Source organism: Heloderma suspectum, chromosome 1 (assembly GCF_057233095.1).
Source record: "Heloderma suspectum isolate Gila_16-S chromosome 1, 16-S_ref, whole genome shotgun sequence".
Classification (NCBI taxonomy): domain Eukaryota; kingdom Metazoa; phylum Chordata; class Lepidosauria; order Squamata; family Helodermatidae; genus Heloderma; species Heloderma suspectum.
The window spans coordinates 393,962,247-393,976,565 of NC_139458.1; the positions used below are offsets into that span (position 1 = coordinate 393,962,247).

General features: G+C 44.5%; 1 protein-coding gene across 2 annotated transcripts in view; it reads right to left on the bottom strand.

The window, feature by feature from the left end:
* Positions 1-6,659, bottom strand: part of FBXO28 (F-box protein 28) — a 29,737-nt gene extending 23,078 nt beyond the window's left edge. The window contains exon 1 of one of the 2 annotated variants that reach the window (XM_084828686.1): positions 6,168-6,398. In XM_084828686.1, coding sequence (XP_084684812.1) covers positions 6,168-6,383 — 216 coding nt within the window. In that variant the 5' untranslated portion in view covers positions 6,384-6,398. Of the gene's footprint in view, positions 1-6,167 lie in introns of both variants that reach the window. The other variant, XM_084828687.1, reaches the window with a different exon arrangement.
* Positions 6,660-14,319: the final 7,660 nt, after the last annotated feature.

A 14,319-nucleotide genomic window follows, 5' to 3' on the forward strand; every position in this document is an offset into this window, starting at 1 on the left:
TCAGCGACAAGCCTTCTGGCCCAGGAGGTGAAGAGAAGACGGGAGAGACAGCACACGTCTGTGCACCAGGCAAAGGTGCCAGCTTGCCACATTTCCACTAGCCCTTAAGAGCACATAAAATCAGACACCCACAGAGGCCAAAATGGCAGCACCAAGTTCTAGGCCTCCCTGGCCTTCCTTTTCCTTGAATGCTCCCAGGTGAAGGTCAATTCCTGCTCAAGCCAGGGAAATGGCAACCTGCAAACTTGCATTAACTGCTTTGATCTAGCACAGGTAAGACTGACTCCTCCTCCAGGACTGATTAGCATTTGAACCACGGACTTCCCGGCGTTAACTGTTATGCTATACCAGCTCTCAGAATGAAGGGAGAGAGGAAAAGACAGGGATGCATTAATTTGGCTGAGCTAGGTAGCATAACATTATTTCTAATAGTCAGCAAGTCTCCAATTCTTGTTTCCTGCTGTAAGTATAGCAACTCTTGTCCCTTGAATGGATGACACTGAGCTAGTCAGCCTGGAGTCATTTCGAAGGAGGTACTCTGTGTTGCTGATGTTTTGCTGGCAGTTTGCTTGTATAGTGAAGTATATTAGAGACTTCCCTTCTGTTCATCAGAATTACATTTCTAGACATCACCGGAGACCATATTGGTGGAACCTTGGAGGAAATCTTCTTCCCAAATGGTAAAAACCAGAAGGGTCTCTACCATTTATTTACAATCCCTTGCCATTATACAGTTTTAGCCCAACAAGTCTGAAAGACATACAGTTGAGGAAGACTGGCCCTTACTTTCAAATATTATCTTTGCAACCAAAAAAACGCCAGAAATGGGATGCTGTCTTTTTATTTAGAAGCCCAGTCCCTATGGAAGCTAGATTCTGGACCTCTTCAAGTGTGGAAGTACAGAATGCTTACAGTCCTATACTAGAATTCACATCTAATGAATTCTGACTCATCTTTTAAAAAAACCAGTTGTGATATGCACCTGGATGTGCATCGTAAGATCAGTTTTTGCTTGTTCTTATTACAGCTTCAAGATCTATCCAGGGGCATTTTATTAAAACAATTTCAAGAATAAAAGCACGTTCTATTCCATTGGCCTACAGCAGTAAGTAAAACAATACCTGAAATAGCCTTCAAGATCTTACAAAAGGCCTCTATCCTAGTTCAACCTGGGGCACTATGCACATGTCCCCAGCTAGATGGGGAACCATGTCTCCAAACAAGTCTTGCACACAAAGTTCTCCCCTCAGATCCAGCAACTAGAGCTGGGCATGCAAGCCTTTTCATACAATTTAAAGTTGTACCAATCAGCTTATCAGGAGCAGGGGGTTAGTTTCAGTTCTTCCCGTGGTGGCATTTTAAGCTTTTTGAAAAGGATGTGTGAGTGCAGCCCTTGTCCCCCGACCTCGCCTGCCCCAGTGTACTCCTGTGGATCAGGTTGGCTCACTGCTCTGGAAAACCTTGGAAGCACATATATTTGGAGGTCAGTATAGGGAGCAAGCTCAAGATGATGCCATACTTTCAAACTGAGGTGGTCTGAGCATGCACTCCACTGGAAGATTGTGCCAATACCTGCTACTCTAAACTAACAGGATCAACATGAGTGGCAACCATTGTGCTCAAACAGTGCCAACCTGTTGTGCTAGATAATAACTTTACGTTTTTAAAGAGAGCCAGTGTGGTGTAGTGGCAAGAGTGTTGGACTAGGAGCTGGGAGATCCGGGTTCTAGTCCCCACTCGGCCATGGAAGCTCATTGGGTGACTTTGGGCCAGTCACAGACTCTCAGCCCAACCCACCTCACAGGGTTGTTGTTGTGAGGATGAAATGGAGAGGAGGAGGATAATAATGTAAGCCACCTTGGGTTCCTTGCAAGAGGAAAAAAGGTGGGGTATAAATGCAATAAATAAAATAAATATAAAATACGTTTTCTTCCACATCCTGGCTGAAGCTACTGGTGCTGACATTATAGTGTCAGTGTCTGGAATTACCTCTATTGTGCTCTTCCAGAATAGTCCTGGGGTTCACAAACATAGAACGACCCTGTAGAACTTGAGTTTTGTCACAACCTAGGACAAGATGCCACCAGGTAATTTTTTTTATTTTCATTTATTTTATTTATTTAAAATATTTATATCCTGCCTTTCCTCAGAGGAGCTTAAGACTCTTGTATGTGACCCCCTCCTCCATTTCCTAAGTAATCCTACAGTTATCAGCTTTCCCCAGGTATTGAAGAAAAGGAAACCATGTAAATCTTCATACTCCCCAAATTATGACATGCTCTTCTAGTCAAACATTGCAGCTTCCATTAACCAAGACCACCATCTCAAAGGAGAGAAATGTACAATTGTTAGGATCTACTTTAGGCATGCCCCATTGATTTTGGTACATCTAATGGCATTTGGGCATTTTCAAACTGCTTCAAAAAGGATGTAACATGGAGGGCAGTTGTTCAAACCATGCAAACCGTTCGGTGCATGAAATAGTTCTGTGCATTTCAGCAGATAACTATCTACTGAAGAACAAGAGAGTGAAATTAACAAGGCATCTTAAAGACATAGGAATATCATGATATCCCCTCTTCTTGAGCTACATTTATACAAAAGTGAATGGGAAGAGGATGATTGGGATCAGAAGGGTAATAGCTTTCAGGTTTATTTCTATGTATCTGTTTGATAATCCCACTGTTATTCATGCTGTTGTGGGTATTAAGAGGAAAATCAGAACTCTGAACAGAAAAGAACAGAGTAGAACACCTGCTGCTATTCTTATCATGAATTCATTTCCCTGATGAGAATCTGCCTGAACACTAAGGGAGCAATCCTATGCATGTTTAGATAGAAAAAAGTCCTACAACTCTCAGTATTCCCCAGCCATCATGGCTGGCTAGGGCATGCTAGGAATTGTAGGACTCTTTTCTTTTAAACATGCATAGAATTGCACCTTAAGTGACAGACGAATGTCATATGCAGGTTATGTTTTAATGATATGAAGATAATCATCTGCACTTTGATAGAAGATGGGAGTCTAAATTTTTTATTTCAACTCAATTTTTGTAACTAATAGCTTGATCTGAATGCCCTGGGAAGATACTGTTAGGTGGACAGAATCATGGCCGACAGTGAAAATGTGCTGGAGTTATAAGACAGTGGTGCCCAGTGTTACATGAGTACAAGGCCCCCAGAACAGTATATTGCCCTTCACAGTGCCAGCTCAAGAGTGAGAAAGATGGAGGAATGGTCAGCTTAGGCATCCCCATACATACCCTTCACAGAATGAATTTCTTCTTGTGTTGGAGGGACACTGTGCCCCCAAAACACGTTTAAATTGTCACCAACTACATAGACAGCAGGAATGGATTGTAACAGACACACATACATCATACCAGGGGTACACCAAACAATTGGGAGTGCACAAGTCATCTGCTCCAAACAAATGAGACAGCACAAGTATTGGGAAAGGAAACCAACTGGATAACTGTAGGATATTAAACTTATATTAGCTGGCTAAAAGGTTCATCAGATTTTCTCGACATACCATGAATACAATTGACTGTGTACAATTAACTCTCTGAGATACTGAAGCAGGAAGGAATCTTACTAGGACCCTTCATGTCAATTGCTACACACACAGTGAAAATGGGTAGATTGTGTTTGGTTGCTTAGCTACATCAGTTTGACGCCTGCAGTACATAAACACCTTACATTAGCTGGCCAAAAGAAGAGGGTTTGGCACCTGCTTTACAGAGTCAACTAGAGGCCCATTGTAACTTTCTTATAATGCTTTAATGTTTACCCAGGCTAGTTTTTAAATATCACAGTGATAAAGTGGACATTACAACAGTAATTTTAACAGCCTTTCTTTAGCAAGGAAAGAGAGCATCCAGCTAAACGAATTCTAATAAGGATATTTTAGGTAATTCCAACTGCAATCCTAAATTCACTTACCTGCAAGTAAGACCCAGTGATCAGAGTGAAGCTTGCTTCAGAGAAAACGTGCAGGGGTTTGGGCTGCATGTTAGATAACATCCATCTATCCCCCTCCATACCCCTCGAAGATCAGAAGAATGTGTGACAAAAGCAATAATGCCCATTTTCTCTTTGAATCCAGTGTTCCAACCAGACAATGTTAATGATGTCCACCAACATATGACAAACATGTATCTGTTTTTTCAAGGGTCTGCAATGCTGTTTGATGCAGAAGCAACAGACAATGAAAACTGAAAGGTGGAAATAACCTTCACAGCTGGACAGATTTCCACAGCTTTACAAGTTAGTTATCTGCTTATCAGATAGACTATAGGTCATAACATATCAACAAGAAAAATAAAGCAAACTAAATTCTATACACAGTCAAACAAATATACAATTAGCCCTACAACAGTCAACTACATGGTTCTCCACATAAGGGTGTCTTACAGCATGATTCTATGCATAATCTATTCAGAAGGAAGTCCTAGTAAATTTACTGGGGCTTACTCCAGGGTAAGTGGGTACAGGATTGCAGCCTTAGACAGCAAGACCTGGGAATAATCCTGACTAGAGAGGGCGGGACTTACTTCTAAGTAATTATCAAAACATTGCACTGTTAATCTTTCTGCTGCTAATGCAAAACTCTTACCCTCCAGAGCATTATAAAGGAAAATAGGCATATACATAGGTAGGGAGATCCATTAAGAGAGAACACTGAGCACCAGGGTAGGTTAGATAAGGATATAGTCTCAAGAAGCTTTCAGATAACATTTCCAGCAACCACACACAGCCACACATATTTTCCAGCCGCTTTTGAAACGTTTGATATAAAGACATGCTGGCAATATTCTAGCTTTCATTTTTCAGCTAGCCTTATAATGTGACTAACCATAAACAGCCACACTACTTTGGATATAATCCTTGGAATAGTATATTTCTGCTTCATTATTCTCAAATTCTAGAACAGTCTTCTGCAACCTGGTACCCTCTAGATGTGATTGACAACTCCTATAATCCCTCAGACAGCATATGGGAATTGTAGTCCAACACATCTGGAGGATGCCAGGTTGGGGAAGGCTGCTCTAGAAAAACTGACTGCATTCAGGCTTCTTGCTCCTTTACCAGAAAGCCACATAAAGAGAAGCTCCTATTATTCCACACACTTACTACTACTCCCATTAATGCTGTCCATCAGATGTATTTTCTATGCCTAGATCAGCATTCCCCAAGCTGGTATTCTCCAACTGTGTTGGACTACAATGCCCAACATTCCCAGCCAGGCTAGCCTAGATGAATTTGAGATCTTCACAGAATTTTAACTCTTTAGAATATTAATGGCATAAATTAGGAAATTATCCCTCCAAAAGCCCTCCACACACTAAAAAGAACTGGGGGAATTATATAGAGTCCTAGGGCATATATTATCTACACCCAGTTGCTGTGCATAGTAGAGGAAATAAACTGTACAGAAGAAACCAAATCCAAATAGTCAGGAGCTATTCTGGAGACAATACTATAAAGAGATGTCATGATCTGAAATAGAACCTGCCACAGAAAATCAAAATACAGAAAGCACCGGGGCGGGGGTAGAGGACATAGTAAATGTTGAGAACAACAGGGCCCCAAGATATTTCCTACAAAGATGATGAACATCAGACTGCAGAGACCTAATTCCCACTATTATCCCACCAAATTTCAGTCCTTGCAGAAAGGGTAGCGGAAGCAACAGAGTTCTGTCGCAAAGGAGCTGCGACATGTGGCCCTCCTCTTCCCCCCGCCCCGCAAAACTTGGGTCCTCCCCCACTAAAAAGTGGGCACTTCATCAGAAAGCCGGCTTCGAGGAACGGGAGCCCACAGGTCATCCAGTTCGACCACCAGCAACACAACCCTGGGATGTTACCCCCCGCCCCTCTTCCCGCTTGCATTGACCGCAGGACACTTCCGATGCAGTGGACGGGAAACAGCTAGTGAGGAAAGAAAGGAGTCCGGAGGAAGGGAGAATCCGGATTCCGATTCGGTTTTGTCCAAGTGGCAATAGTTGCAATACCCGGAGGAAGGGGAGATGGAAAGCGAGGCCAAGGGATGCTTCCCTCTTTCCCAACGTGTCTCCAACCCTCTCCCTACCCAACCCCAGACAGAGCCACCGATTCCTCCCCCCCGCCAGCCCCTTCCCCTTCCCCTTCTCCCCGGCCCCTCACCAGGCGGAGCTGGCTCGTCTCGTCGTAGGACAGGAAGCTGAGGATGCTCTCGATGGCCACAATGGGCAGCCCCACCAGCGTGTTGCTCTGCGGGAGCTGCTCCAGGGCTTGCGCTTCCCCCCGGGGTTGGGGCAGAGGCGGGGGCGAGAGCCGTGCCGAGTCCATGGCGCCTCCTTCCCCCTCCGTCAGGAGCCGCTCAGCCGCCGCCGCCGCCATCTTGGGCCTTTCCCCTTCCTCGGCTCCGGGAGGGGGCACTTCCTGCGGCGACGTTCCCGCCTCCTTCTCCGGCAGGACACTTAAAGAGACAGGTGCTCCTCGCTCAGGGTCTCTCTCGCTCTTCCTCCCCCCCTCGGGAGCTCCGAGGCGGGTTGCTTGGCGTATTTCCTGCTTAGTAGCCCCAGCCGTGCTCTCTGCAAGCGCATTCCAGACGCGTTTGGGCTGGTTGTGGCTACTTTGGGGCATGTTGACACGTGCATGCGTGTCACTATTTGATGTCTCTACACTCGATCCATGTTCATTTGGCTGCTGGTAGTGTGAACTGGCTCCATATTGACCTGGTTAACACACTGCTTGAACCATGGGTTGTTCTGTTGTGTGAATCCAGCCATGCTCATGAACCGTGGTATGTTAACCGTGAACAATCCACAGTTCATAACCCAACAGCAAACTATGGGTTCTCTTCGTGGGTTGCTCACAGTTAACAAACCATGATTTGTTAGGGTGGCTGGGTTTACGCAATACAACAACGCACGGTTCAGCAACAACCTACGCTCAGCCCTGAGTGTGGGTTGTCATGTTGTGTGAACCCATCAATTGAAAAGCATTGGTGTGAGGTGATACAAATTTCCTGTCGGTGGTGGAATATTTGCATTTACCCATTCCCACATGCAAGCAATTGTGTCATGCAGCAGACATCAAGGGACAAGCATGCATGAATCAGGCCTTGGTGAGGGAAAGGCATTTGGCATGTGCTCAAAGACACATTATTTCACATATACTAGGGCTAAGGTTCAGTGTTTGAAACAGACTCTAAGGTTGGGGTGGTGCCCATGGGCACCAATGTGATCACAGACACCTCTCTTGGCGCCCACCAGGCCCCCTGCCCCCATCTGATTTTTATTTTATTTCAGTTGTTTAAATTAAAAAAAAAAAACTAGGAGGCTGGCATACTGCAAAGTGAAGAGCTGCCCTCCAGCTCCATCTTTACTTGGGCTCAAAAGACTGGGTTTGTGTTCTGTAACTCAGATGCCACCTGTGTCTTCTTATGTACTTAGGTTTACAGGCAAGTTACTTTTCTTTTAGTCTCACCAATTTGCCATCTGAGAATGAGTGTTTTGTGAATGGCCATGTCCACTATGGCAGGCATTTTATGAATTCGCAATCCTTGGTCCTATGACAGCCATTTTGTAGGAGCACCCATGACACTCAAAATTCCAAATGTTTATCAGGAGGGGCAGGGAGCCTGGCAGGAGCTAAGAGAAGAGTTTGCAGGCACATTGGTGGCCATGGGCACCATACCGGAGACCCCCAATTTGACATGTGAGGGAGATACATGCATAGATTTTGAAAGTTGTGGACACTAACGTAAAAGGCACCTATATCAGGGAACTGCAAAGAACTACAATTCCCTGACATAGGTATATGTTTGGTGTGAACCAGCCCTGAGGTCATACCTATATAGGAACTTTTATGGTACTTAACAGCCAGACCATGCAAGCCATATACAACAGTTCACACAGACCCCTCCTGTATCCAGAGCGTAAGCATGGGGAACTGGAGGCTGGGCAGTCAGTGCAGCCCAGGGGAAGAATGGGGACTTTTGTATGAAAAGTTGTGCCAGTATCACGCTATGCTTTGCCTCAGAAATGTCAGTTGTGGTCATCATCTGTATTGCCCTCATAACTATGGCAACCTGTTAATCAAGAAAAGTTGAGTTTAATTTGACTGTATATCTTCTGGTTTAACTGGTTTGTAGTTTGGATTATGTGGCTCTGCAAGTTTTGAGCTTTGGTACATCACAGTTTTTACACAATGTGAATTCTTAACAATTGCCTCATTACTTTGGCCACCTAATGCGAAGAGAAAACTCCCTGGAAAAGACCCTGATGCTGGGAAAGACTGAAGGCCAAAGGAGAAGGGGACGGCAGAGGATGAGATGGCTAGATAGCATCACGGATGCAATGAATATGAACTTGAGCACGCTCCGGGAGAGAGCGCAGGACAGGAGTTATTTGTGTTATTTGTCTTGTAACACACACTTCCACACCAGTGGGACTCTGCTTTTAACCTCTACTGAGTAGAGGAGCAGGCACAGGCTAGTCTAGAACAATCACAAAGCTAGACACAAAAAGGGAAAAGGGGCTATGGAAGGACAAGACTCTCCAGTGGTGGTGACCTGCAAGGTATGTGCCATGTTTGTTTTCTTGCCTGAGAACAACATGGCCTACACCTGCAACAAGTGCAAGTTGATCACGCTGCTGGAGGAAAAAGTAAGTGGACTGGAGCGGCGACTGTCAACCCTCCGGGGAATAAGAGAACACGAAGAGTTCTTGGACAGAATGGGGGAACTACAGCAGCAAAGGGCAGACCAGAAGCTTGAAGAGCAACAGCAAGATGAGGCAGAAGTGGGAAATGCTGAGGAGAAGAAAAATGGGGTAGAGGATACTCCTTGGAAAACGGTGACAGTTAGGAGAAGAAGAACTAGACGCCACTCTGCACCAGTGGAAGCGGTGGAGCTGTGGAACCGATTCCAGGTACTTGCAGATGAGACTGGAGGACAGCCTGCAGAGGAAGAATCACAGGGGAACCTGCATGAGAGTGAGCAAGAGGCTAAAGGTCAGTCAAACAAAGGCGATGAAACCCAGGCCTACAAGAAGAAGAAGAGAAGAGTGGTAGTAGTGGGAGACTCCTTGCTGCGTGGGATCGAGACCCAAGTATGTCGCGAAGACCCGTGGACTCGCCAGGTATGTTGTCTCCCAGGAGGACAGATTAGAGACGTGACTGAAAGGTTGCCTGCACTCATAAAGCCCACTGACAGGTATCCCTTTCTTCTCATCCATGTGGGAACAAATGATACCGCCAAGCGGAGCTACGAAGAGATCACGTCAGACTTTGAAGCTTTGGGAAGGAAACTCAAGAACTTTGGGGCCCAGATAGTTTTCTCATCCATCCTTCCAGTAGTTAGAAGAGGGATAGAAAGGGAACGAAAAATACTCCGGGTGAATGACTGGCTACGAAGGTGGTGCCGACGAGAGAGATTTGGATTCTGGGACCACGGGCTATACTTCCTGGAAGATGGGCTGTTGGCTAGGGATGGGTTGCACCTCACAAAGGCTGGGAAGAATGTGTTTGGCCACAGCATGAAGAACTTCATCAGGAGGGCTTTAAACTGAATCCTACGGGGAAGGGAGATGTAATGTTGGGGGTAACAATGGACGTAGGCGCATGCACTGCAATGGAGAGAACAGCGCTGATAGCGCCCAATAATAGTCTTCAGACACATGTAGGAAGAAAGCCAGACTATGAAGTACATGGTCTTCGATGTCTATATACTAATGCCCAGAGTATGGGAAACAAACAGAACGAACTTGAACTCTTAATACAGGAGGGAAATTATGACTTGATAGGTATAACTGAGACTTGGTGGGATGACTCTCATGACTGGAATACAGCAGTTGAAGGATATAACTTGTTCAAAAAGAACAGGAGGAACAGAAAGGGAGGCGGGGTTGCACTGTATGTGAAAAATACATATCTCTGCACAGAAATACAGGAGGAGGAGCTTGGTAGCCCCATCGAGAGCATCTGGGTTGAAATAAATGGAGCAAAGAATAAAAGGAACCTGGTGGTCGGAGTCTACTACCGGCCACCCAATCAAGGAGAAGCCAAGGATGAAACTTTTGAAAAGCAAATAGCCAATGTTTTAAGGAAGCATGATGTAGTAGTAATGGGGGACTTCAATTTCCCCGATATTTGTTGGGAGACAAATTCTGCAAAACATGGCCCCTCCAGGAAATTCCTGACTTGTGTGGCGGATAACTTCCTCCTACAGAAAGTAGAGGAAGGAACTAGAGGATCGGCTATTCTTGACTTGATCCTAACCAACAGAGATGACTTAGTGGATAAAGTAGCAGTTACAGGAACTCTGGGGGAAAGCGACCATGTTGTACTTGAGTTCTTGGTTCTAAGGGAAGCAAAAGCCGAGTGTACTCAAACGCGTACCCTGGATTTTAGGAAAGCTGATTTTAATAAACTCAGAACAATGATCAGTAAGGTCCCATGGCAAACAATGCTAGCGAGAAAAGGAGTCCAAGATGGGTGGGAACTTTTAAAAAAGGAAATTCTCAAGGCACAATCACAAACAATTCCAACAAGAAGAAAAGGTGGAAGACAACAGAAGAAGCCAATGTGGCTTCACAAAAAGCTTAGGGATGACCTGAAAACAAAAAAGGACACATATAGGAAGTGGAAAGAAGGCCAAGTAACAAAGGAAGAGTACAGGCAGGTAGCACAGAATTGCAGGGATGGCGTCAGGAAGGCTAAAGCGGAGAACGAGGTGAGGTTAGCGAGGGATGCTAAAAACAACAAAAAGGCTTTCTTCAGCTACGTGCATAGTAAAAGGCAGAGGAAAGAAATGGTTGTTCAGCTATTAAATAAGGATGGCAAAATGATAACAGATGACAAAGAAAAGGCAGAGGTGCTCAATTCCTACTTTGGCTCAGTCTTCTCCCAAAAGAGGGTCTATGACCCCCCTGGCAAAGGCGAAGTACAGGCTGAAGGGGCAGGATTGCAGCTTGAGATCGACAGGCATATGGTCAAGGAACACCTCATTACTTTGAATGAGTTCAAATCTCCAGGGCCAGATGAACTGCATCCTAGAGTAATAAAGGAACTGGCAGAAGAACTCTCAGAACCGCTGTCTATTCTCTTTGAGAAATCATGGAGGACCGGGGAAGTGCCAGATGACTGGAGGAGGGCTAACGTTGTCCCTATCTTCAAAAAGGGTAAAAAGGAGGAACCTGGGAACTACAGACCAGTCAGTCTGACATCAATCCCTGGGAAAATTCTGGAGCAGATCATAAAGCAATCCATCTGGAAGCACCTTGACAACAATGCCGTGATTACTCGAAGCCAACATGGATTTGTCAAAAACAAGTCCTGCCAGACAAATCTGATCTCATTTTTTGATCAAGTCACCTCCCTTGTAGACCGTGGGAATGCTGTAGACATCATATACCTCGACTTCAGCAAAGCTTTCGACAAAGTGCCCCATGATATCCTGATGAGCAAACTTGCTCGAAGTGGGCTAGATGAAACAACGATCATGTGGATCCACAGTTGGCTACAGAATCGGACTCAAAGAGTGCTTATCAATGGGACCTTCTCAAGCTGGGGAGAGGTAACGAGTGGGGTACCGCAGGGCTCAGTCCTGGGCCCAGTGCTCTTCAACATTTTTATTAATGACTTGGAGGAGGAGGTGCAGGGAATGCTGATCAAATTTGCAGATGACACAAAATTGGGAGGGATAGCTAATACTTTGGAAGACAGAAACAAAATTCAAAGTGATCTGGATAGACTGGAGCGCTGGGCAGAAAACAACAGAATGGCATTTAATAGGGACAAATGCCAAGTTCTGCACCTAGGAAAAAGAAACCAAATGCACAGTTACAAGATGGGGGATACGTGGCTCAACCACACTACGAGCGAGAAGGATCTTGGAATTGTCGTCGATCACAAGCTGAATATGAGCCAACAATGTGATGTGGCTGCAAAAAAGGCCAATGCTATTTTGGGCTGCATTAATAGAAGCATCGCTTCCAAATCCCGGGAAGTACTAGTTCCCCTCTACTCAGCACTGGTTAGGCCTCATCTGGAGTACTGTGTCCAGTTCTGGGCACCACACTTTAAGAAGGATGCAGACAAGCTGGAGAGGGTTCAAAGGAGGGCAACAAAGATGATCAGGGGACTGGAAACAAAGCCCTATGAAGAGAGACTGAAAGAACTGGGCATGTTTAGCCTTGAGAAGAGAAGACTGAGGGGAGATATGATAGCACTCTTCAAGTACTTGAAAGGTTGTCACAGAGAAGAAGGCCAGGATCTCTTCTTGATCATCCCAGAGTGCAGGACACGGAATAATGGGCTCAAGTTACAGGAAGCCAGATTCCGGCTGAACATCAGGAAAAACTTCCTGAGTGTCAGAGCAATACGGCAATGGAACCAATTACCTGGGGAGGTGGTGGGCTCTCCCACACTGGAGGCCTTTAAGACGAGGCTGGACAGCCATTTGTCAGGGATGCTCTGACTTGGATTCCTGCATTGAGCAGGGGGTTGGACTCGATGGCCTTGTAGGCCCCTTCCAACCCTACTATTCTATGATTCTATGAGGAGGGCCTGGCGTGCTGTGGTCCATGGGGTCACGAAGAGTCGGACACGACTGAATGACTGAACAACAACAACAACAACAAAAAGATATTCATGCGTACCCCACTGTTTATTTATTTATTATAGGGATTTATACCCAACCCTTCAATCAAATACTCAAGGAATCTTACAAAATTTCAAAACACAATAGAACAACTTAAAAACACATACATTTACTAAGAACAGCAATGACTATAGCAGAACAAAAAAAAAAATCTTAAGACCATCATACCCCATCATTGTGAGTGGCTCAATGTGCATACAGACTTTAAATCAGTATTATTTTTTAAAGCTTGCTAAATATGTAGTGGGCCACAAGCTGTGCTTATATTGAATTATTCAGTTTATAAGACAGATGCATGTGGACCTGAAATGACTGCCTCTCTTCCAACAATAACACAACAGCTTTCAGTGAAAAAAGACAAATCTGTGTATACAAACAGGGTCACGTTAAGTCTATTTTCAACTTGAAATACTTAAGCTTCCTGCTAGTCAGGGTTGCCAGAATAGGCTGTGAGAACTGCAGAGAAGCAGGACAGGAGCTCCATGGGCTTGCCTAAGCAAGAGAAAGTGGGAATACCGTGTAGAAGTATTTGTGGGTAAAGTCCAGACCCTGTGAACTGCCTGATATTAATGAGTAATATGGAATAGGGATACTGATTGTATCTCCTTGGCATCTTAACAGGATGTTCTACTTTCGTACTGTGCACATATATAGGATACAGATCTACTGGTCTAAATGGTACTGTAGTATATTTGTTGTTCAGTCGTTCAGTTGTGTCCGACTCTTCGTGACCCCATAGACCATAGCACGCCAGGCCTGTAGTATATACTTAGAGATAATACATCTAAATAGTTCAGCCAGTCGCTAGTGCCTATCACATACCTTTCCATCCTAGGAGTGGTTGAACAATTATTCACAACTGAATCTACCCTTTAGGGATTTGTTTTTTTTACTATTCAGAATCACATACTAACTTTGATTTTGTTATGACTCTTGTTAATAATTTAAACCAAAAAGCATTTTGAGATGTCATTGGCTGGAAAACTCTTAACAAAAAGGAAATATTGTGTTAAGTGATTTGCTTCACATTCATTTTCTTGCAGAGTTTAAGGCGTAGGTTACAATCCTGTGCATGCTTACATGGGAGTACGTGCCACTGGACAGAGTGTCACTTCTGAGATAACATGCATAGGATTGCTTTGTTGGCACACAAACTGACTGAGCCTCAGTAAGTAAGATAAATCCAGAGCATAATTTGGTTGCAATCCTATACCTAGTTATCTAGGGGTAAGTCCCGCTGAACTCAATTATACCTAGTAAGTAATTGAGTTCTACTCTTGTTCTGAGTAGGTATGTATAGGATTGCTCTTTTGAAAACAGTGCAACCCTAAGGATGGCTGTTCAGAAATAAGCCCCACTGAGCTTGCTCCTGAATGCACACACATAAGCTTATGGCCTTAGTCCCATGATTGAACACTTGAGGATTAAAGCAAATTAAATACAGGTGTAGCAATTCAAATGACCTGTGGATCACAATCCATTTGAGAAACACCAGTGTGGTACATCTGTACCGGCTGCTTATAAGTATTGCTGTGTTGCAAATAAAAAGATTTTTTTTTAAGAAAGAAAAGAAGTAGTTAGTACAGTAAGCATTTAGTGGCTTAGGACCTTCCTGTTCTTGAGAGGCTGCCTCTCTATTTCTTTTACTGCAATACCTGCACACAGTTA